Consider the following 25,010-nt stretch of genomic DNA (forward strand, 5'->3'; position numbering starts at 1 on the left):
CTCCAGCCCAAGTGGGAACATCTACAGTGCTAAAATTTAGCCTTGCAAGCCTGAGTCAACTGATTTGGGCTGAGACTTGGTGCCCCGGGTCTTTCTTTGCAGTATAGGCATATCCTATAAAGGGAGTATGTTGTTAGGGTTGCCAACTTTCTGACTGCAGAAAACTGAACACCCTTGCCCCGATCCCTACTCCCCGCTCACCTCATGTCCCCTCCCTCCATTGCTCACTCTCCCCCACTCTCACTAGGCTGGGGGTTGGGAGGGGACGCGGGCTCCAGGGTGGCACCAGAAATGAGGGTTTCAGGGTGCAGGAGAGGGCTCCAGGCTGGGGCAGATGGTTGGGGCGTGGAGGGGAGGAGCTGAGGACTCCAGCTGGGGGTACAGACTATGGAGTGGGGCCAGGGATGAGGGCTCAGGGCTGGGTTGAAGGAGGGGGTTTGGGCTCCAGATGGCGCTTACCTCAGCCTGGAAGTGGCCAGCAAGTCCCTAGGTACAGGGGGACTTCACGTGCCACCCCTGCCTGCGGTGCAGATGCCACCCTGAGCACCAGCTCCGCAGCTCCCATTGGCTGGGGTCCGCAGCCAGTGGGAGCTGCGGAGCGGTGCCTGTGGATGGGGCAGTGCGCGGAGCCCCCTGTTCCTGGCTGACCCTGTGCCTAGGAGCCAGAGGGACATACCAGCCACTTGTTGGGAGCTGGCCGCTGCAGCCAACTGGACGTTCAGCAGCCCCGTCAGCTGAGCTGATTGGATCTGGCGCCACCCTGGAGCCCGCGTCCCTTGTCCACCTGGCATTCTGGTTGAAAATCAGATGCCTGGCAACCCTATATATTGTGGAGCTGCGAAGTTAGAGGGTTTGAGTATGTTTGAATGGGAAGGCATGAGAACGGAGGATCCTGTGAGGATAGGAAGGGTGGCTTAAGTGGCAACTTCCTAGATTAACAGGAATTGTGTTGATAGGGAGTGCAGTTGAGCAACCTCAACTGTAAAATGAACAGAAGTTTGGGTAAAGGAATGAAATTAGAGTTACAGATACACAGTCACAGAATAAGTCACTTTTAAAGCCTGCTGCTGTGAATCTGCACTTATCTTAATGATAATGAGTTACATTTCAACCATGTCTTTAATCCAGAACCAGCATGCTTCTTTCTGCAAAGATTTTCAACTTTTTTTTTTTTTTAATATAACCTGTTTATACTTTATCGCTGCAATGAAACCACCTCTAGCATTGAGGAGGACAGCTGTTTAATATTGCACGGCAACACTACACAATAACTGAGATATGAAAAAGAATAGTTTATCCAACTGAATTTGTAGGGGAAATTCAGGTAGGCAAAATGTGCAACTATCCAAATGGAATTTGGCCAAGTGCTCGGGCTACTCAAAAATACTCGGGGATCTTACATGACAAGTGGCCAATACTCAGTTTTACTTCTACTTTGAAAGACAGCAACTCCAGCTGCACAGCAGCTTCTAACTTGATCCTGGGACACTGGTTCAGAATTCCCTCATGGGGAAAAGTGATTGGTAATATTGAATTACCAATACGACTCCCTCTAGCACCCTGGGCTTTTACTGGAGGTCAGTCATCTAAGTAGGGACCAGTGCTGCTTGTCTTTAGAGAGATCTGATGAGATTACAGCCTGCGGTGATAGTATGGCTGCAGGCATTTCTACTTTACACAGCCTCTATGGGGGAATGGCAGTTTTAGCTGTGGAAATATGGTTACAGAGATACAGAACACTATCCTAATGAGCAAAAATGGAAGAAACAAAGACTATTTTTGTGAAGAAACCTGTTATGCAATGTACTGCTATCAGTGTAAACATGCATGAGAAGCACCAGAGCCATTCTTACCATATTCCAGATCTAACGAATAAGGTTAAGCATTCCTTGTTACTGCATCAGATACTGATAACGTGTCACCCCAAAGCTTCCTGTTGAGAGATGCCAGCATCTATTGACACAGGCTTCATGTATTTCTCTTTGAGACTTGTGGTTTGCAGTTTGTCAAAACAGGATACTATTTAAATTGTAAAAGTTACTGATTTAAGCATAAAGAAGGAAGAGGTATTGCTGTTTTAGCAACCAAAACTTGCGTGTGGGGAAATTCTGACGAGTGGTTTTTTGTTGTTGTTATTGTTTTTAAAGGTACCTTATGTAGTTTTGACAACACGCTGCATTTATAAATCTATTTTGGAAAACAAGTGTCTAAGCAAAATTACTATCACTTTCTATGAATTACTGAACATGTGTAATTCGTTTATCAGTAGTACTGTGCTAAACTCAACTCCAATTACACAAATGAAAACACCTGCTTTGTACACATAGATCTCTCCATACCTCCTGGGGAAGGCACATCAGTGTGACTATGTAGTACAATCTGGTTCATAAGCCTGCACTAATCATACAAAGTTATTGATTTTTTTAAAAATCTGCATATCAGACAGTTACAGTGTTTAACCTCCTAGTCAATAAAGAGGCATTAAAAAGAAGACAGCTTGATTTGTAGGTGAAATAATTCTCATGAAAAATGTGTTGTTAATAAATACCATATTTCTATTAACAGAATTGCATTTGCCATTAGCTGTAATGTTTAAACAATTCTTCAGGGGCTTTTGGAAGGGCTGATGAGTGTTGCATGCCAAGGACGTGGGAACTCAGATGTAGTGGGTATGTCTATAATGTACTGTAAACCCAGGTCTGTGGGACCCAGGCTTGGGGATTCAGTGTTTCCAAGCCTTTGCTTGAGCGCCCAACACTGCATTGTAAACTTGGGCTTACAGTTGCTGGACTCACGTCTCACAGCCATGCTAATACGTCCATATGGAACTATGCAGACCTGCGGGCTCAAGTCTGTGATTTGACCTGCGACCACCTGTAAAATGACAGGGCTTGAACTGAGTCATGGCGGGACTTGGGCTTCATCCCCTCCCACCCACTAGCAGGATCCTAGGACCCGAGTCCAGAGTGCATGCTGACCCAAGTCAGCCTGATTTGTGTGTGGACAGAAGACAGACTGGGCTCAAACCAGAGTCAGAGAACAGGCTTAGTGTGCAGTGTAGACATACCCAGTGGGATTAAGATCCCCACACAGTACAGCAGTGAGAAGAAATTCAGGGGACAAAAAACCCCCACACACCACTGTCCAGTTTTCACTGTATTCTATAGTTACAAATAATAACTATGTTTACTGAAGCGAGGCGATTAAAAGGAAAATATTTTATTTCAAATTTTTTCTGTCCCCATTTGTTTACCGTGGGCATTTGTCAGCACTTTGTTCCTCATGTATAGTCAGACCATTTCCCCAGCTGTTTGTGTGTGTCCCCTGTTGTCTTTCCACATAGCAACAGGGGAAAGAGGAACAGGTTATTATGTAGGAAAATGTGATTTAAAAACAACAAAAATTGTCAGAAGGACTCAAACGTAGCACCTGACACCACTTTTAAACTGGCTAGATTTCAAGTTGACTGTGTCCTTTTAAAATAGCAGAGGGAGAAGTAGTAACACCTAAGGAGTAGCAGACTTTGAAGCTAGCACCCAGAGATGCCAGATTCTGGGTATCCACTTGCTTTAGGACATAATTCCGACCTTCTCTCAGCTCCCTCTCTTCGTTCCAAGCTCAGACCTTTGCTACCCAGTAGTACCTAAATAGTGTTGCCAGCTTCACACACTGTAGCTATCTGGAACATTCTGCCAGATACTAAACTGCTCATCCCCCAGTCCTCTGCTAAATTGCCTTCAGCCAATCAGCTGTCAACCAGTTTCTGACAACAGCACTTACAATTATCTACCCTCCATGTCCTCTTCTTGCGTGCAGTCCCACCCTAACCTTGTCCCGTTTGCAACTATTCTGTTGTCATAACTGCTCTAAGTTGAGAGGCATGTTATGAAAGTAAATTGCATTGTATTTTCAAATGAAGTGCCTAAGTGGATAAATACAGAAGTGAAAGAACGGGCCTCCTACAGGTGCCAAGAGAAATCAACCATTAATGGAAAAAAAACAACCTCCCTCCATAATTATTATACGACCCTCCTCCAGGGGAATACGGCTGCTTGGCTGCTGCACCCGTTGTTAAAAGCCTTTTGAAAACAAAACCAAAGTTACAGAGTGAGAAGTGTTTATAAAAAGAGTTCCACCTGCTCACGTGGAATTGGAAACCAAACAACAAAAGACATTTGCAGTTGTCACTGTTGGTACAACACATCCACCGCGGAGCTCTCCCAGAAGACAAGAGTTTGTTTTCTCTTCAGTGGACACAACCAAGCGAACCATTCAAAGTGAATCCATTTTCCATGCAACAAACTAAAGTGCCTTCAAAACACACCTATGGAGATACCCAGCTGCTTATTTTTATGTTGTATAACTACTCTCTCTTCTACTGTCTGTGATGGATAAAGTGAGTTAAATCATTTTAATTATATCCTGAATGCAAAAGACATTAATGCTCTTATACAAAAACAACCCTCCTCCCCCAAACAAACAATTCCAGAGTGATCTGCAAGAAATACACAAACACTGCGGCTTGCAAGAGCTTCCCCACAGAGCTTCGAGGCCTTTCTTCCTGCTAGGCAGCCTAGGGTTTTGTTGTTTCTAAACAAGGGTAACAACCACTGCAGTCACCTTCCACAGCAGTATAACTCCACTGATTCGCCTTGCTCCTTTGTTTATTGTAATAGAGAGGTTAGTGTCACTGACACAGAGGAGGTAAAAACCTCATCCTTCGGTCCTCCTCTGATCAGATATTGGGAGAAGAATCAGAGCTACTGTCATTTGCCCTTTCCCACCTGCTCTTTTTCTCCTGTTGCAGTGAAACTGTAAACTTTTCTACTGAGTTACTTTATCAGATTTCCATTCCCCCCTTTCTCTTTTAAATATCTATTCCGCAATAAAGTTTTATTACTATCAAGGAAGGTTAGGTTTCAATCTCACGTGGCACTGCTGTGTGCTTCCACCACTTGGAAAAGAGGAGCCACAGGGTACGTCTACACTATGGGATTATTCCGACTTTACATAAACCGGTTTAGCAAAACAGATTGCATAAAATCGAGTGTGCGCGGCCACACTAAACACATTAAATCGGTGGTGTGCGTCCACGGTCCGAGGCTAGTGTCGATTTCTGGAGCATTGCACTGTGGGTAGCTATTCCGTAGCTATCCCATAGTTCCCGCAGCCTCCCCCGCCCCTTGGAATTTCCGGGTTGAGATCCCAGTGCCTGATGGGGCAAAAATCATTGTCGCGGATGGTTCTGGGTAAATGTCGTCAGTCACTCCTTCCGCTGGGAAAGCAACGGCAGACAAGCATTTCGTGCCTTTTTTCCCTGGATTGCCCTGGCAGATGCCATAGCATGGCAATCATGGAGCCTGTTTTTCCTTTTGTGACTGTCACCGTATGTGTACTAGATGCCGCTCACAGAGGCAATTCAGCAGCGCTACACAGCAGCATGCTTTTGCTTTTGCATGACAGCAGAGATGGTTACCAGCCATATTGCACCATCTACCATACCATAAATTGGTAATAAGATGATCGTGGCTACCAGTCCTTTTGCACTGCACCATCTGTTGCTGTCATAAGTGCCCCTGGCTGCTCTTAGCCAGGGGCGCAAAAGCCAAAATTGGGAATGACTCCCTGAGTCAATCCCTCCTTTTTGGTATCTAAAAATAGAATCAGTCCTGCCTAGAATATGGGCAAGTGTACTAGAGAACCACTGTATATCATAACCAGAGAGCACAGCTGCTCTGTGTCAGATCCTGCAGAAATTATGAGCTGTATGCTATTCACAGGGGGTGCTCCTGCAACAACCCCACCTGTTCATTCTGTTCTTCCCCCAGCCTTCCTGGGCTACCATAGCATTGTCCCCCCACTTGTGTGATGACACAGTGACTTGTTAGTGAGAAATGAGTGGAAGGCAGCCTCCAGCTGCTATGATAGTCCAGACAGGACATTAAGCAGTGTGTAGGAGAGGAGCCCAGCATCCCACTGCTAGTTCAGGGGCAACTGAATCTTTTCTTTACACATGAAGGGTGGGGGCTGATGAAGCTCAGCCCCCTGTTGCTATGATGAAGACGGTTACCAGCCATATTGCACCATCTACCAGGAAAAATTAGGGGCAGGCATCCTTGATCGACTTAACTGATGCTAGTCGGCATGGTTACCAGTCCTTTTGCACTGCCCCATGTGCCAATAGGCTGATGATGACGATGTGTATCAGTCTTATTGTACCATCAGCCATCCATGGCGTGGGGGGAGCAAGGATGTTGGTGTTGAGTGCTGCACCATCGTGTCTATCTGCAGCATTCAGTAAAGATAGGGTGACATGTAAAAGAGTCAAGAGAGGATTGTTTTCCCTTTCACTTCTGGGGGTGGGTGGGGGGGTGCGTAAATTGCCTAGCTATGCCCTGACCCACCGCGGACACTGTTTTTGACCCTAGAAGCATTTGGAGCTCAGCCAAGAATGCAAATGCTTTTCAGAGACTGCAGGAACTGTGGGATAGCTTGAGTCCTCCAGTCCATGAGCGTCCATTTGATTCTTTGGCTTTCCGTTACGCTTGTCACGCAGCAGTGCGCTGAGTCCTTGCTATGGCATCTGTCTGGAGATTTTTTAAAAATGATTTTGAATTTCGTCTTCTGTAACGGAGCGCTGATAGAACGGATTTGCCTGCCCTTACAGTGATCACGTCCGCATCGTCCATGCGGGAGCTCTTTCTTTATTTTGATTTTTAACTGCATCACCACACGTGCTGATCGGAGCTCCACGCTGGGCAAACAGGAAATATTCAAAAGTTCACGGGGCTTTTCCTGTCTACCTGGCCACTGCATCCGAGTTCAGATTGCTGTCCAGAGCGGTCAGTGTTGCACTGTGGGATACCGCCCGGAGGCCAATACCGTCGATCTGCGGCCACACTAACCCTAATCCGATATGTTAATACCGATATTAGCGCTACTCCTCTCGTTAGGGAGGAGTACAGAAACCGGTTTAAAGAGCCCTTTATACCGATATAAAGGGCCTCTTAGTGTGGACGGGTGTGGCGTTAAATCGGTTTTACGCTCCTAAAACCGGTTTAAACGCCTAGTGTAGACCAGGCCACAGTCCCTGAAATGCTGCTGTAAGTGGCATTACAATGATCCCTGAAGGAGGGTCAGAAGTTAAAATAAATAGTTTTGTATCTGATGATAGAGGGATTGGCTGTAGAAGCCAGAGTAAAATGGGGCAACTTTTTAACTCAAATCAACAAAGTGCTTATTGTTTCCATTCCAAGGCAAGTAAAATAATGATAAATATTGAGCAAAGTTAATCTGTATTTTCAGTATTTGAATAAACATACAGTTAAAAGTAAAATCAATGCAGGTTCTTTGACTTGCCAACTTTTTTTTTTACTGGCTCTTGCTCTGACATGTTTTACTTTAGGGGATTTTCTTTGTTCCCTTTGCCTCTTCTCTTGTGCAGTTCACACTTTCCTTCAAAGTCCCTTTCCCATAATAAAAGGACAAAACCAGAAAGAACTGCTGAGTGTACAATTAAATGTTGCACTTCAGTAATGACAATTCAGTTAAGCTCTGCAAAATCTGGTTTGCTTATCCAAATCTTGAGGTTCCTTTCTTTCTCTCTAGAACCTCCGTAACCATTCCCCAGATACTCCTCACTTCTGGGATTCACATCTTACAGCTCACCTCACAGAAAAGACGGTTACTCACGGGCGGTAAGAAGGAACTGAGGAGCGGACGGGCCGGCTGGGGTATATATCCTGCGCTAGAGCGGCGCCACTGCAGGGGGCGCCCAGCCGGCCCGCCGGAGTTGCTAGGGTAAAAATCTTCCGAAGAGCCATGCACGCGCAGCGCGCACACCTAACTGGAATGCATAGGAGCAATCACTCGAAGAAGAATATTATTAAACTAGCCACAGCAAACTTCCACCCTGTGAGCAGACTCTCAGCTTCTGCCCAAGCCCTCCTTTGGTGCTGCCTAGCTGCTGTGTCAGCCAAGGTCCCAGGAATTCCCCAGAGCACGCAGCACAAAACTTTCCCATTTAGGCAGGTGCCAGCAGAAAATGCATCACAGCCACGATCTTTACAAGGTATGTGGCCATACTGAACCAATCTAACACTAGGAGATCCACGCCCCCTTACCTGATGTGTGGTACACTGCTGACTGCCAGGATGCAAAGAAACTGCAGTCAAATTGGCTGCAGCTTTTCCTAAACTAGTTAAACTAAATCAACCAGGGGAAGTGAGGAGGAGGGCAGGTAGAAATAGGGCCTCCAGAAAGTTCTGAAAATTCCCTCTTTCAACCAGCAAATCATATTTTCCTTCACCCATGTAAAGGGGGAAAAACAAAGACCTACCACAATTGCCACTCCTCACCCGTGTGCTGTACCAGATTGCAGACAGTATCCTGCAACCTAGATTCCCCTCACAGTCTGAAACACATACAGTATTCTTCACCACCTGTCCTAAATTGTTGTGCAGTGTTAAGCAGCGGCTGCGTTTCACCCTAGAGGTGGCTGCATTTCCCTGGCAGGTAAAGCCCAATAGACCTCCAATCTAACTCTCAGGGATCTTTGGAAGCTTAGGTAGTTATTGTGTGTAAAGCATTTGACATCTCTGGATGACGGGTGCTGCAGAAGCATATTAATTATTATTACAGGATTAAATGTTTATGTTCAGGTTTGGATCAGAGCTTGAGTGAATGCTCAAGCTGATTTTATTTTTTCCTGAACTGATTTGTCCATTTCTAATGCCAACACCTCAGTCAGCGATATAGGTTTTCACAGGGGGCATTAATTCTGCCTTTGATTTTAAGTAAAATTTTCTTCATTTGAGCATTATTATATTCTATATAATCAGCTGTAGGCATCACACAAATGGTATTGTGATCCCAGGACTGTGAATACAGCTGTGTAGGCAGCGAAATATTTATTTTCAAAAGTCATTTGTGCACAGTCTCAAAATGACTGCTGTATACAGTTTTTCTGAAATATCTGCCCTGCTGTTCATAAACCATAAAATATAATCTGCCTTTTGTGGGACTCCAATTGGTAAATTATATTTAAAAAAAAATTCAGATTGGCTACTCTCTGTTAGATGATGGGTATTAAGACGGAACACAGCCAGTGCTACCTTAAAAGAACATTGCCCTAAGAGAACACACATCATATTGGGAGTTAGGGAGCGTCATCATTTAACAGTCAAACTTGCCACAGTAATAGCATGTAGTCAACAAAAAGGTCTTCAAAAATTATATTTTTGCAAGGGTAAATAACAGGATTCAAATTACTGAACCAGAAGAGTGGATTCAGCTGTGCTAACTAGTGATGGACAAATCTCAACTGGTTTGCTATGGATGCTTATCTGAATTACTAGAATTGGTCAGAAAAATTTCACTGACCCTTTCTTTTCCAATGAAAGATAGGAACACATTACACAAATGTTCACAATTTTGGGCACCTTGAATCACTCCTATTTAAAAGTTAGGCTGGAAAGCCTGAGAGAAGGATTTCTTGCAAGATTTTCAACTTTGGTTTGATCCATCTAGAAATTTATACCATGCTTTTCTCTGTGATGTTTAAGTCCCTGGGCTTGAAATAGCACGAGGGCAAGGACAGACATTCTCACGGTATCAGACACAATACGTGATTCTTTAAATAAGTTCTGGTCCCAGCTGAAACAAAGATTAACGTGGGCCAAAAGGCCAGTTATGAATTTACTCAAATCTGTTCTTTCATCCCAATATCAGTCCATTTCTCTCAAGTTTCACACTGTGTAAACAGGTCTGGCACACAAGCCTGTAGAGTTAATGGTCCATCAATGATAATGAAGTTTGTAAATGGCAGAAATTCTTTGGAAAGTCGGATTTCTTCCTTGCCAAGGCACAATCCTGAAGATCCTTCCACCAAGAAGGACATCGAACTGCTCAATCTGGCAACTGCTGTTACTGTAAAGAGAATCTCTCCCTTGCTGTCTCTGGCGAGCACTGAGATCAGCGAGATGCATCCTATCTCAACACACAATGAAGGAGAGAAGGAATACAAATAAGAGGCCACGTTGTCATGTACTTTTGGTGAGCAACTGTGTGTCTCATTTCAGTATGCAATTAGCATGTTTCTGTGCAGATTGGATAATTGTGCGCACAAATGATTAGATATGTTTTATGTATGAAATCAGGCAATTTGCATATGCAGTTGTGAAAAATGTAAGTATAGGTTAGTTGCACAATTTTGCTGGTAAAATGTCAAAAAGGATGGCCTTATGGTGAAATGCCTGGACAGGGACTCAGGAGATCTTGGTTTAATATCTAGTCTGCTACAGATTCCCTGTGTGACCTCAAACAAATCACTTAAACTCTTTGTGCCTCAGTTTCTCATATTTAAAATGGGGATACTAATCCTTCCTTTGCCTGTCTTGTCTATCTTGCAAGGTTTTCTTGACAGGGACTCTCTCTTCCTATCTGTACGTACAGTGCCTTGCACAGTGGAGTGTAATCTCATTTGGCGGCTTCTGGGTGCTACTGTAACAAACACAGAATCATAGAAATGTAGGGCTGGAAGGGACCTCAAGAGGTCACGTAGTCCAGCCCATTGCACTGAGGCAGGACCAAGTACAGACAATCCCTGACAGGCGTTTGTCCAACCCATTCTTCATAACCTCCAATTAATGAATAATAATTTAGCCCAAAGTTGTGATGGATGACAACAGTGCAGAAAAGGATGTAAAAAATATGCAACCTGCCAATTAATCATGCAGGGGGGCTGATTCTGTTACTCTGGTGTAAATCAGACAACACCCCACTAACAGCCCAGGAGTTACACTTATTTAAAACTGATGCAAGAGACACATCAGGCCTAAGAAGCTAAATTCATCCCAGGTGGACTCTTTTGACATCACAGTGCTCACTTGATGGGTCACTGCTTACAATTGGGATGAATTTGGCCCACGCTGTTTAGCTTTGTGTTGCACCGTATTTTATTGAGGAAATCCAAATGGCAATGAAGATACATCAGAAATGCTCAATGCCAGGATGTGCCACCTAGATTAATAACTTAAATAGAGCAGCACATTATTTGAATCATATGATTTTAAAAAAGCTTGCTAAGTGACAGAATTGGCAAGGAAGGTCAGTGTTGAGATCTAATAATCGTGATGGTATCACTTTAAATATCATCAATCAGTGTGTTCCACTGCATTACTTACACGGCACACATTGGCATATGGCGTGATCTATGGTACTGCAACATGACTCCAGAGATGTAACATGATAAAGGAGATTTCTGTGGGTGGCAAGCAGCACAAAGCTACAACCTCCACTGTACAGAGTGGACACCTCTGACTGTTCAGAGAGCTGTGCAGAACTGTGTCCAATTAGTGTGAAGACCCGTATGCTTCCTGGGACTTCTATCACATTATATTACGTCACTTCAGAATATAATTTAAAAAAACTTTTTCAACTAGACTTACTAAGCCCAGGATGTAGATTTTCCAATTAGTCTCTGTTTAAACATCTGTTGGTAGACTGCATTTAACATTAGTTATTTGAGCAAAGCACAATTTGATTAGGCTGTCTGAAACTGAGCCAAAGTCTGCAAAATAATAGCTCAATTAAATTTTGTTTTGCTTTCATTTGTCTTCTACTTTCCTGAGTGTGATACAGTTGCATATAATCGAGTAAACCAATTCCTCTCAGAATGCGAAAGCGAGGTGCCTTTTCCATCCTCTCTCAAAGTTTATTTAATAATCTATTCCATCTTCTCTGTTTTGTCGAACTTCATCCTGACACAAAGTATGTTTCTTTACTGTGCTGTCAGTCTTCTTAAATTTTCTATATTTTCAATGATTTCAGTTTATGTGCCATTTATATCACACCTTACATAGATGAGTAATTTATAAAAGGCAGATTACATGTATTATGAATGTAAAAACATTTCAGCGGTGTAACTGTTTTCTTCATGTACACATTGTATGAAATATTTTGCCAACCTGACTACAGAATCATAAAACTGTCAAGTTCCAAAGCCATTTTCAAAATGGCACTTCCAGTTGTTTCACTGGTATTAGTTTCTACTCATTCTTCAATGTTGCACTTGTTGCCCTGAAACTTCAATATTAGCTCTAGAGATTTAAACACATGAGGCAAACAGCTGCTCTCTTCAGCTCAAACAAGTTAGATCAAAATGCCTTCTCTCTACTTTTTTTTTTCTTTCACAAACTGCCATAACTTCTGGCAAAGTTTACAATTTTAGGGCAAAATTTTGCTCTCTGATCCTTGCTGCAGATTTCTTATCAGCCATGCGGCATCTCCAGTGCATACTCTTCTCTTGTTCACCACACAGGGAATACCATAAAGGTCCACAGTGCAGATTGCAGAGGCGAATTTTGCCTTTAGAATTGAAAAAAAGGTTTAATTGAATGTAGATAACTGTATAATTAAAACTTGAAGTGAATATTAGCTTGTTCCTTAATATTTTTGATACAAAGAGTACACCTTTTTTCTGATTTTGGAAAAAATCCCTTTAAATCTAAAAGACTTAATCAAAGTGCATTTATTTTGCACTAGGGTTTTTTTTTCCCCCCTTTTTGGAAATTTATTTGTTTCAAAATGTGAATACAAGAAGACAAGTTGAAATATGTATTTGGCAGGATCTTCCTTACTGTGTGTTGCTGAAAGCTTTAAGTACACTACTGTAATGCTTAAGTAGTTAAAAATCTAGTGCTTTAATGCAGATATGGCAGTGGCTCCTGAATTCTTAAGATGAAATTTACTTCTGCTCTGCCAGTTTCTGTAAAATGCAGCAATTTAAAATACTAATGCAACAAAATATTCCTAGAAACTAAGGCTGATAAAGTCCATGAAAGTTCAGAATGGGATACGTCCTATTTAAAATGTAGAAAGCTACTAAATATGACAATCATCTGATGTATGAAAATTATTCAGAACCAAAAACAGACAGTCTGGAAATAGCTGGGATGACTTCATTTAGACAGAATTACCCCAATCTGTTTCTAATATACACAGTACACATAATAAATTTTTACAATATGACAAAAAAAAACAAACTTAATAAAAGTTCCTGATCTTTTGTTACAAAAGCATGCTATAGCCATGATATGTTTATAATATTATGTCCATGATATCATAGCTGAGTAACAAAAGCTAGGCAACACAGAAAACAGTTACTAGGTATGACTTCACCTCACAACTACCGTAATTACATCAAAGCACACATTGCCTGAGTGTACATTTTCCAAACTGCTTTTCAGTGATTACATTTAACAATTACTTAAAGTGTGTTTGACTAATATTCTCCTTTTCTCCATCTCCCAGGCATCAGTTTGGAAGCTGGAGATTTCTATTACAAGGGCAATTTCCCCCTCCCCCCCAATTATGCTCATACACATAGCAGGAATCATCTGAATGGATAAGAATGGATCCTATTTCCTTCATTCCTGGTTATTTGACAAGTGCTTGAAAACTCTTTTATATCTGTAGGAAAACAGAAGACGTCTTATGGTCACAGGAGGTTTTGTTTGTTTTCTCCTTCCCAGGACCAAACTTTTCAAGCATAACCCACATGCACTGCTTCAATCTCTCTGTTTTAATATCTCAGCTGGCTTTCCTGCCTGGGCATCTTGCCAAGTGGACCGGACTGCCCCTCATTGTCACTTCTGTTCTATGGCACTTGCACCAACTGCTGTTATTTTAGGCTTCAGGAAATTTTCTAACCACTGGATAGGCTCCAGTACTGTGCATTAATAAGTTGCAGATTGGAGCACTGTAATGTGCACGTGTCAGGATAGTGCCATGGTTTGTAGCAGAGGGGGGGAGAAAAAACCCAAAAAACATCCCAAACCAAAACGGTAGTTCAAAAACGCTGCCTACTCAAATTGACAGAAAAGTTACCTCTGCACTTCATCAGAAATTCCTGCAGACTTACAAAATAAAGGAGTTTGCTCACACACACACACTCTCTCTCTCTCTCTCTCTCGCATGGAAAAATGGAAACAGTACATCACTTGACCTTAGGTTGTCCCCTTTTTAACCACAGATGAATATTATGTATAAAAACTCTAAATCAGGGGTCCCCAACCTTTTCAGGACCAGGGACCGGTCATCCCTGCGGAGGGAGCGCTCGTCCCGCGGCTCAGCTGGACCGCCCGCAGGCGTGCCTGCGGGAGGTCCACCGGCTCCGGTTGAGCTGCCGCAGGCATGATTGCGGACGGTTCGCTGGTCGCGCGGCTCAGCTGGACCACCCGCAGGCATGCCTGCGGGAGGTCCACCGGAGCCCCGGGAGCAGCGGACCTCCCGCAGGCATGACTGCGGAGGGAGCGCTCGTCCCGCGGCTCGGGTAGACCTCCCGCAGGCGGTTCGCGGCCCGGTTTGTAAGAGGCAGCGGCCCGGTACCGGGCCGCGGACCGGGGGTTGGGGACCCCTGCTCTAAATCAACTTAAGATGTATTAAAAAAGGCACCACTTCTGTTTTTGAGGTGATTTTTTAATCTCTAGATTTATTTTATAATGTAAAGAAAGAAATACTAGTAACTTCTGTAACTGGAATGTATCATTCTTGAAGTCTGATTGTTTTGTATCTTCTGCATGAAGTTCACATAATTTCCTATACTTTACTTGCATTAGGAAACAATAAGCAAGCATCACTTACTCAAGACTGAGTCACAAATATTTGCTTATATTAACAGAACATGAACATCCATTTTACACAACTTTGAGAAACTGTGTTATGTCTTTGAACTCTGATTCACTGAGAAATTAAAAAACTTTTGCTCTTTTAAAGGCAAAAAAGCCCCAGATGTATTACCTCCTTTCAATATCACTAGCTCCCAAATATAACTCTCCTCTTAGTGATGCCTACACAACAGATTTCTTTGCTTAATGAAATTACTTTTCAAATTTTGCTACACTCAGTGCTAGGTACTTTTAAATTTCAATCTTTTCACATCCTTGAACTCTCATCAACATTTTTTCCAGACTGTGTCAATAAAATTGATTACTTGCAGTTCCAAATTCTGTTCTGCACATGGAAATAAATCCATTTGTTTTAAAGTATTTTCTGAAGAAAGAAGAATTTAGCAATCCTATCTACAATATCTAAAAAAAGCCAAACCCCAACCAGACAAAAGAAAGTAATGTCCTGATTTTAGCATGCTGGAAATAGTGACTAAATTCCTGATACACAGATCATGAACCTCACTGTTGCTGGACTGACTGATATATCTTCTTGTGAGATATTAATGATCCAAAAAGATCATTTCTATGTTCATTAATACATTACCAATTCGAACTTGCTGTACTTAAAACACCGTACTATAGCTCAAAAGTGCCTTGATAGCTATGTTGTGATAATATATGTAAGGACCCCTAGCTACACCATTGTTGAGATGCCTCATACCTACAAGCAATCTGTTGCTTTTACAAGTTTAATCTAGGTATTAAGGAGGTGATTGTGGAACCATGTCGATATAACATCTTCAACCCAGCTGTACATCATATAAACCACTATAGGTGGTGGCAGTCTCCCATGATTCCTAGCAGTAGTGCATACCTTTAACTCCCTAATCTGTAATACTACAAAATACTGCTCTCATTTTTTTCCAACCCACAAGTGGACTATCAGCAAGGGTCCGACAGTGTTATTCCTAATTACCTTTTTTTCCACTCTTGATCCTGTGGCTCTCATAATTAGTTACCTGGGGCTGCAATCCAATTTGAAGTGATGACAAGAAAGTGATCCATGAAAAAGTAATAAGTTAAATCCAATTTCAGCCTTCCTCTAATTAAATGCACATGGAACTAATGACTCAAACCCTACCATTTCAGTGATAATGGTAATTAGCGAGGTGGGAGTCACTCTTTTTTCAACACCGTAGGTGTAAACCACAAGGTAAAATGGCAGGAGCACTCTTAATTACACATGTCATTTTGTCAGCAATTTACACATTTCTGACCAGTCAAGAATGTTTCATTTGTTTTCTTCTTCCATGATGTTTGTAACAAACTCCAAGCCATATTCGCACACATAGTTAGCCCTAGACTACTCTCTAAACAATCAGGTTAAAAAAAAATCATATTTAAAAAAAATCCCACAGATGTTTAACCTACAAGAAGAAAACCTGTTAAAAAAATGATCTCAGGGAGGTCTAATAGCACAGAGTACTGGGAATGAGGAATACCGTTTTTACTCCTGACTCTGCCTCTTAGCATAGGTCTACACTGCAATTAGAGGTGTGATTGCAGCACAAGTACACTTACCAGAGATAGCTTTAAACTAGCTAGCTCAGGTATCAACAGCAGTGAAGCTGGGGCAGCACAGGTTAGCTGCTCAACTACAAGCCCACCAGGGAGTTTGGGTCTGTACTCAGGTGGCCAGCCCATTCTTCCACAGCTTCACCGCTACTGATACCCGAGTTACCTGAGTTAGCTTTAAACTAGCTATGTCTATCCGGGCTGCAATCACATCTCCCAACTGCAATGTAGAAGCACCCTAAGTCACTCTGTGGCCTTGGCCCAGTCACCATCTCTATGCCTCTGTTTACCCATCTATAAAATGGAAATAATACTTGCTGACCATACTCTGTGTTGCCAAACTCTCACAATATTTAGTAGTAGTAGTAGTAGTAGTATTTATTACTTGTATTACCACAGACGAGGACCCCATTGTGCTAGGTACTGTTCAAACACAGTTTTCCTACCAATTCCACCTGCTAGAGTCACATAATTACATGAAAAATCAGAACTTTCATTTAAGAAAAACACAATTTGCTAGCCCCCCTGGTTGGTAATAGAGCTGGAATAAGGTGAATCAAAGACTCAATAACCAGACACAAACACACACACGACCCCGTGTTTATTTGATCAAATGAAAGGAGTTATTAAGGTCCTTTAGTTAAAAACCAATGGAGGCCAGTAAAAAAAACCAATAGATTCAAAATGAAGAATTCAAATGGAGGCTACTGAAATTGTTACTAGGAAAACCATTTAAACCTTGCAAGGGTAAAATCCTGATGTCAATGACAAAACTATCATTGACTTCCATGCGGGGTCAGGATTTCACCCCAAGTCTGTAAGTGGATGTAATGTAGATTTAAGAATTACAAATAAATACATTTCTTAAAAAAAAAAATCCCAGTTTCTCCTTTATTTACCTGCTAAGACCTGAGCTCAGGGATCTTTGTTTATCACTAGTTAAATGTACCACTAGTACATAAAATGTATGCAGATCCCTAGGCTGTTAGTTATGCCAACTGTTGCACGAGAAACACAGACCCCTGCACAAGGGTAAAATTATTCTTCACTTCACCTTTAATTGCATAGTGAGTTGCCAGTTACATTTCTAATTTCATTAAAAAAAATTAAAAAGGAAAATACCCTTAAAATTTGTATAATTTCACACTACTGCTGATTTCTACATTACATCTTGTGTTTTTTTGCTCTTGTTCTTATCTATTTCTTATGATATTGATAAGCGGTACCAACATGATACATCATGTAGCATTAAGCTAAACAAAAGAACAGCCTAAAGCATGTTTTATATATCACCAAACAGGAATGCTAAGGTGAAAAACCGCTCTAACCAAAAAATCTGCCAAATTCTTAATAGAACCCTTCACCATCAACGTAAAAAAAATTCAATCTTGGTAAATCTCACAAGTTTTTATCTACCACATAACGATTACCATTTACTCTGAAAAAATGCATCATCTTATCAGTTTCAAATGCAAAATCCTGCCCTGAACTTTCTAAATCCATTTTAAGCCATTATGTCCAACTTTCAATTCAATGTAACACACAACATTTACTACTTCTTTTTTTAAAGAATATTTTTAGCATTGCCAAAATACACATGCACTTTTACTTTCTTGGGAGAAAATGCGTCTCTTGATTTGTTTCCAATGTATGTATTCATGCCAGCAACTAAAAGGCTTAAAGAATAATCACCAAGAGAATCAGCAATTAAACCTGCAAATTTTAATCAATAAATAATCTATTAACATACAAGTAAATTTGTCTTGGCTGGGTAAAATGTATGAATTCTCAGGGCTCTCAGCATACATGGATGGCTCAAATAATTGTTTCACATATTCAAGGGAATATCACATCCATGGCAAGTGCTTGTAAGATTTGCCCCTTCCTCACCTAATTTTGTGGTTGTGAATTCCACCTCCCGCAATTGCTGGTTATTAAATCCATTCCTTAACTTTTATTTTCTTTTGTTTGTATCATCAGGCTGTGAAACTGGAAGTCACTGCCAAATATAAGGCAAGGAAGTGTGAGATATGCTCAAAATATGAGTCATAGTATATTTGGAGATTTATTTTTTTTAAACCATGAGAAGAACACATCACCCCTTCTCTATCCAAGTTCTCATACACCAAACGTCTAAAATTTGCTAAAAACAGATCTCTGGCTGTAGTGATTGAGGTCAAGATATATTGAAAATTATCAGTGTAAAACCTGCTTTTGCGTGAAAGCTATTCAAGGTATGATGTCCTAATGAGACCATAGGATGCCAAGGTGTATTTAAATGCTCTGGCTATTTTATCAGTGAATCACAAGGTATATGAGAAATGATTCTCAGCAAGGTGATAACAAATTAGCTTCATAGCACTGTACTAGACTAAATTTTCCACATCTGTTTGTGCCAGTCCAGTTTACCTGACAACGCCTGCCAGCCAGTATTAAATTAGAGAGCCTGAGATTTCACTTAGCAGTATTCTGCAGCAACCATAAATTGTATGCGTATGAACTACCGGTACATTCAGTATTCCTATCAAGCTGGCCTAACCCCCCTGCCTGTCAACTCATGAACTCAAGGGTGGGCAGGCCACAAAGCATCTTATTAACAGAACCAACATTCTAGATTAACTTCTTCCCTTCCCCCCACGTTTCATAGAAACAGAGCTCTAGACAACACGCATCAAGGCGTTTTTCAGCAGTGCCCTTGCCAAGCATGTAAAAAAGCAGAGCAAAGAAATTTCTATAGTGTTCTATAATGGATAAAAATAAGTAACATCCAGTAAACACTGTACCTATCCAAAGGGATTAAAGTTTATGGTCATTTACTAAGTGCAAAGACAACTTGGTTCATTATTTAAATAAACTTTCTAAAATGGGCACATTTTTGGAATGGAAACTATACAGGTTGATTTTGTAAACTGTATGACAGAAATAATATCTCTTATTTAAAACAATGTGATCAGGCAGATGATGATGATGTGTGTGTGTGTGTGTGTGTGTGTGTGTGTGTGTGTGTGTGTGTGTGTGTGTGTGTGTGTGTGTGTGTAATCTCAAACCAGTGCTCGAGGTTTGTTGTTTTTTTTGTTTTTTGTAATAATACATTCTCATTTTACCAAAGCACTCAGGGTCTGTTATATGCAAGACGACTTGCAGTATGTTTAAGACTGCAAAAGCTCCAGGAGTGAGGGAAAAAAGAATGGGCAGTCATTTGAATCAGTGAGTGACAGGCTGGGCCAGCTCTCTGTATACATTAATAAATTAGAATTTTAATTGTGTCTCTGACTGCCGGAGCTGCTCCAGTACTTTAATATGTACCAACAATTGGCTATGTTATGGAATCTGCAATGTGGCCTTCACTATTGACCTCTGCAACACAATTCCCAGTCTGACTACGGAAACTGTTTGGTTTGATCCTTTCAACTTATTTGAATCCTGACAAATAAGCTCACAGCTGAAAGGTCAACACAGTCATATTTCATCCTCTGGAGCTATTCTTAAGACATCTGCACAACAAAGCACTTCTTTTACTACCTGACACTGGACCTAGCCAGCACAATATCTCATTAAAAATGTCCCCAGTGGAAGAGTCTATTAAAAGGCATATGGATCAGCTATGGATTTACCAAATAAAATGTTTTTGGAAGTGTTAATATAACAGTTTGGATTATAGTGCTCCGCACTTCCAATAAAATGTGTATTTGCCCATTGACAAAACGATTCATACTTTCCAAAGGAATAATAGTTTAGATATAGAGAGAGGTGTTGCCAAGCAGACTGAGCACAGGGTTGGGAACCAGGAATTCATGTATCCTAATCCCACTTCTAAAATTTCCTTCTGTGATCTTAAGCACATCATTCAACCTGCCTGCCTCAGTTTCCCCATCCAACACCGTGATCATGGTATTTACTTATTGGACTATCCTCCTGGAGATGTTTTGGGGATTCATATTTACAAACCGCTTTGAAGATAAAGTCACTACTTAAATGCTACAAATTACCATTACCGCACCAAATTCTTCAGTTAACATTTAATGCTTACTCAGGCAAAACCCCCACTGAATTTATTGGGAGTTTGAGTAAGGACTGCAGAATTTGGCCCATAAGCTTTATTTTCCAGATCTGTAGAGATGTTGGCTTTATCTGCCATATTCTACTTCAAGTTTAAAGACAACAGAATCTCTACTTGGGGAAGAAAAGAATCTGAATCACATATACCCAATGAAAGACAAGAGAAGAACTAATGCTGTCAGAGAACTAAGGTTGATAGGGAGAGCAACTCAGACCCGAGTTTGACAGTGCACTATGGCAACAGAAACAAAAAAACAAACGAAAGACCAATATAATTTTGGACTACAAAGGCAGAAGCATCAGAGCACAGAACAGTGAGAAAATAGCCCCTCTCTGGAGGACTCTGATGTGACTCCACTTGAACTCCTGCATTTAGTTGTGGACATCTCATTGCCAGAAATACATTGAGAAACCAGAATTCAGCAGGGAACAACAAATGTTATAATAACTAATAAATAAGAAAAATGATCAGGGGTATGGAAGGATTGATTTATTAGAACAGATCTAAAGAACGTTCAGTTGGGCGAAAGAGACAGCTATGTAGGGGACATGGTAATATCTACACATTTGAAGAGTTTGAACACGAAGAATGGAGAGGAATTGTTTAGAGCAGCGGTTCTCCAACTTCAGCAACCCAAGGACCCCTATTTTGATGTAAAATTTTTCAGGGACCCCCAAGTCTCCCTGTTCAGCCCCAGGCCCTGCCCCCACTCCACCTCTTCCCCCAAGCCCCACCTCTTTCTGCCTTCCACTCACTCCATCCTCCTTCCCTCCCTCGCTCTCCCCCACCCTCACTCACTTTCACCAGGCTGGGATGTGGGTTGGGATGCAGGATGGACTGCAGGGTGTGGGCTTTTGGAGGGAGTTTGGGCTTAGGTTCTAAATAAATAAAATAAATAATAATTGGAGATATACCAATCTCCTAGAACTGGAAGGGACCTTGAAAGGTCATTGAGTACAGCCCCCTGCCTTCACTAGCAGGACCAATTTTTGCCCTGGATCCCCAAGTGGCCCCCTCAAGGATTGAACTCTCAACCTTGGGTTTAGCAGGCCAATGCTCAAATCACTGAGCTATCCCCACCCTGCCTGGGAGGGATAGCTGGGGTAGGGAGTTGAGAGGGGATGGGGTAGGGAGTTGAGGGGGTGAGGGGCGGCGCTTACCCTGGGCAGCTCCTGAAAGCAACCGGAACATCTCTCAGGGAGGAGGGGGGCAGGAGGTCTCCGTGCGCTGCCCCTGCCTGCAGGCACCGTCTCACAGCTCCCATAGGCTGAAGCTGCAGAGTCGGCGCTTGGGATAGGGGCGTCATGTGGAGACATAGCCCCCCACACCAGGGACCGCAGAGACGTGTCGCTGCTTCCGGGAGCGGAGCGGAGCCAGGGCAGGCAGGGAGCCTGTCTCAGCCCTGCTGCTCCTCCAGAGGGGGAGGAGTTGATCATCAGGGCCACGGACCCCCTGGAGTACCCTCAGGGACTCCCAGGGGTCCGCAGACCCCAGCTTGAGAAACACTGGGTTTACAGTGTTACAAGGACTGCAATTTAGACAAATGGGATGAAATTAAGAAAAGGATAATTTAGGAACCAGGGAATACTTCCTAAGTGTCATGTTGTTATACAATAGTATTCTAAGGAGAGTGGTGAAAATCCCACTGTTCCTTCAGGCTTCTAAATACTAGAACGGCAGGAAATGTAATGTAGGGAACTATCCTATATTGTCATTAACCAGATGACCTATTTGATCTCTCATATCACTAGCTCCCATAATTTAGCCATCCTGATCAGTAGGCTACACCCAAAATGACACATTTATGCATAAATCTTTTATTTGGAGGAGATGGTCTATTGATTTTAGCCTTCTGAATTTGTAACAACCCCACAAAGTCTAATAACATTTAGGCTTCCTAAAGAAGCTGCGAATATAGCACCCCTGTTGGGGCTGTGCAGCCCAAAATACGGTAAAAAAAATGATATATCACATCACAATGGTTTCACAGTCCTCTTGACACAGCAACCGATGGTTTGGGTGAACATGGAATGTAAACGGAACAGTCTTCAAATAAAAATGTTCAAGTCTTACAACAATAACGGATCAGTAAAACAAACAAACAAAAATCATTCACTTTTGGGATAAACCTTCTCCACCAACTCCCAATAAAGACATGTTGTCAAGGTATATGTCTATATTATGGGTGAGATTTTGAAAAAGCACCCAGCCCTCACTCTTTGCCCACTGAAGCCAACGGGCTTTGACTTCAATTGAAGCCTATTAGGCCAAAGCAGAGAACTTTGGCAATCTCAGCCTAAATTAATAGATTACATTGTTCCTTATCTTTAATTAGCAATGTATTTGCATACACACACACACACTTTTCTTACCTGAAGGGCTGGTTGTTTGTCATTCCTCTTGGGTGACTTTAATCCACTAACTTGTTGCTGCTGCTGTTGCTGCAGTAGAAACTGCCGTGCCACCTGCAGAGCCTGGAAGAACAGAATTTTAAAAATTGAGTTTGTACAGTACAAAATTTGGGAAGCGGCATGCATAGTATTTGATCAGGACATCCCTTTGAACATCAGACATTGATCTACTCCCAGAAGCACGCTCACCAAAGAAATCCTGAGGCATGTGTGTGCTCATACTACAGTGGCTTCCATTAAAAATCTGAGCACTCACACACAATGTTGTGACATACCAGTTATCTCTCATTTTAACCACAGGGAAATACGAAAATAGTGGAGTTACTGCTACTATGTGGTAACTGTGGGTAACTGCTGATTTTTCCATGGTGACTACTGTAGATTTATCTAACTGTATGTAGCTGGAAAAGCCCAGACATCCATCAGATTGGCTTGGATGTTGGGTCCTGGGAAAATGGCTTACTATAAAGACTTGGCAGGCTTCATACTTTTTTTGTTCCCGTTATGGTCTGGAGTTTCTACAGCAAAGCAGGGCAGTTAACTGGATTGTCCCTTCTAGGAAGGGTGTTAACACATATGCTGTGGGTCATGATAATGGGTGCAATCCTCCTAGGGCCAGAATAGGCAAGAAAGGTTTCTGGAAAGTTACCACAGAAGGAGCAGCCAGAGGTAGTGGCATTAGGCAAGAGAGATGCAATGCAATAAAAGGAGGCATTCAGGCTCAGGAGGCACTGCTTTTTAATGTCAATAATGCTTCTTTGTAAAGGCTCAGTTGGTAGTGGGAGCCATGTGAAGGTAAGGGGGAGAGAGGGCAGAGAAAAAACAGCCCAAGGAGAATGTGCTGTATCCCTGGCACCCAAAGAGTCTGACGAGATTGTGACACATCGACTACAGAGCCCACGAGCAAGCTTCAATGGGAGGTGAATAAAGAGCAACCAGGGAACGCTGTACCTTTAAGAGGGGACTCAAGAGTGGGGGCCTGGTTCATGGGAGAAAGATGCGAGACAGATCAGGTGGTGCTGGAACATTCTGAAACACGCTCCCAACACTGAGAAAGGGGCTCAGAACTGGAGCCAGGGAGCCGTGAAACGCCTACACTGCTTGATGAGATGGGGGCAAGAAGGGGGGAGGAGAGAGAAAATGGGAAGAATGTCCCTCCCCCTAGCCCATTTGCAGACGCTTGGTGCACTCGCCAGCATTTCAGATGCAAAGGAGAGGGCCACTGGAGAGAGCCTGCCTGCAAGAGCCAAAGACTATCTGCAGTGGACATTTGGAAATTAAGATGCCTCGAAGAGTTGCCTGGGACTCTAGCCTGCTGTCTCACCGGAGGATTCACCATTGCTGGACTCAGGGTTTCTCTGTCTCCTTGGAGATGTTCAGTACATGTGTAGGTGTAAAAGTGGGCAGACTGAAGACTTCATTAATGTAAAACAAGAAAAATAGTCCCAATGCAAGATGCCTACATGGAAGGAGGGCGGGAGACTGCCACACTCCTATACTGTGTATGCTCTTGGAGACATTTAATTAACACACGTTTGATGGAGGAATGAAATTTGCTTAGGGGTTTACTATTTGTGTGTGAAATGAATGGCTTCTTCTACGTGTAAAGTGTTAAATGTACAGCATAGTTCCTAGATCAGCTGGGAAACGCTTGACGATGAGGCGAATTTCTACGTGAAGGGACCCACTGACTTCAAAGTGGCTCCTGAGGATGCTCAGCACCGCACAGGAGGGTGCCCTCAAACAGCAAGATGTTACTCTCTTTTAAACACAAATCTTCACGACCAGAGCCTGGCATCATGGAGGGGCCTGACAGTCACTGAAGCTGGCCCACGGGGGTTCCCCTGGAGGGAGTGAGCCCCCAGGTGGCAAACAACCAGGGAGGCCTGCTCTAACATCTCTCCCTCCCAACCCCCCGCACTGACGCTGTGAGAAAGGGAATGTTGGTTGTAGCACCACTGCACTACAGCAATCAACCTCTGGTGAATTAGTCCGTGGGGTTGCTCGGTTTCGCCATCCATGGGTCGGGACCTAGTATTGGGTTGCCAGAATGTTTAAAGGGTCTTGTGGCCGTTCCTGTGGCTCCCAGCCCACAGAGCTGGCTGGGCTCGCCTCCCTGCTCCAGGTACTGTAACCTCGGGGGCCCCAGCACCGCTCAGGTTTGGCCCAGCTGTCATGACGACGGGAGTCCGGGTAGGCCAAATCTGAGTGAGTGGCACGGCAACCCCATGAGCCAGCTCCACTCACAGAAATTTGGTCCAATCAGGGGGGTAGGCCTTACGCTGAGCAGCACTG

General features: G+C 42.7%; 1 protein-coding gene across 15 annotated transcripts in view; it reads right to left on the reverse strand.

Moving 5' to 3' along the window:
• Positions 1-25,010, reverse strand: part of FOXP1 (forkhead box P1) — a 498,144-nt gene that overhangs the window by 117,429 nt on the left and 355,705 nt on the right. For all 15 annotated transcript variants that reach the window (XM_045023138.1, XM_045023137.1, XM_045023134.1 and 12 more), the window contains one exon: positions 22,677-22,778. In XM_045023138.1, the coding sequence (XP_044879073.1) occupies positions 22,677-22,778 (102 nt within the window). The remainder of the gene's footprint in view (positions 1-22,676; positions 22,779-25,010) is intronic.

Source organism: Mauremys mutica, chromosome 7 (genome assembly GCF_020497125.1).
Source record: "Mauremys mutica isolate MM-2020 ecotype Southern chromosome 7, ASM2049712v1, whole genome shotgun sequence".
NCBI classification, from domain to species: domain Eukaryota; kingdom Metazoa; phylum Chordata; order Testudines; family Geoemydidae; genus Mauremys; species Mauremys mutica.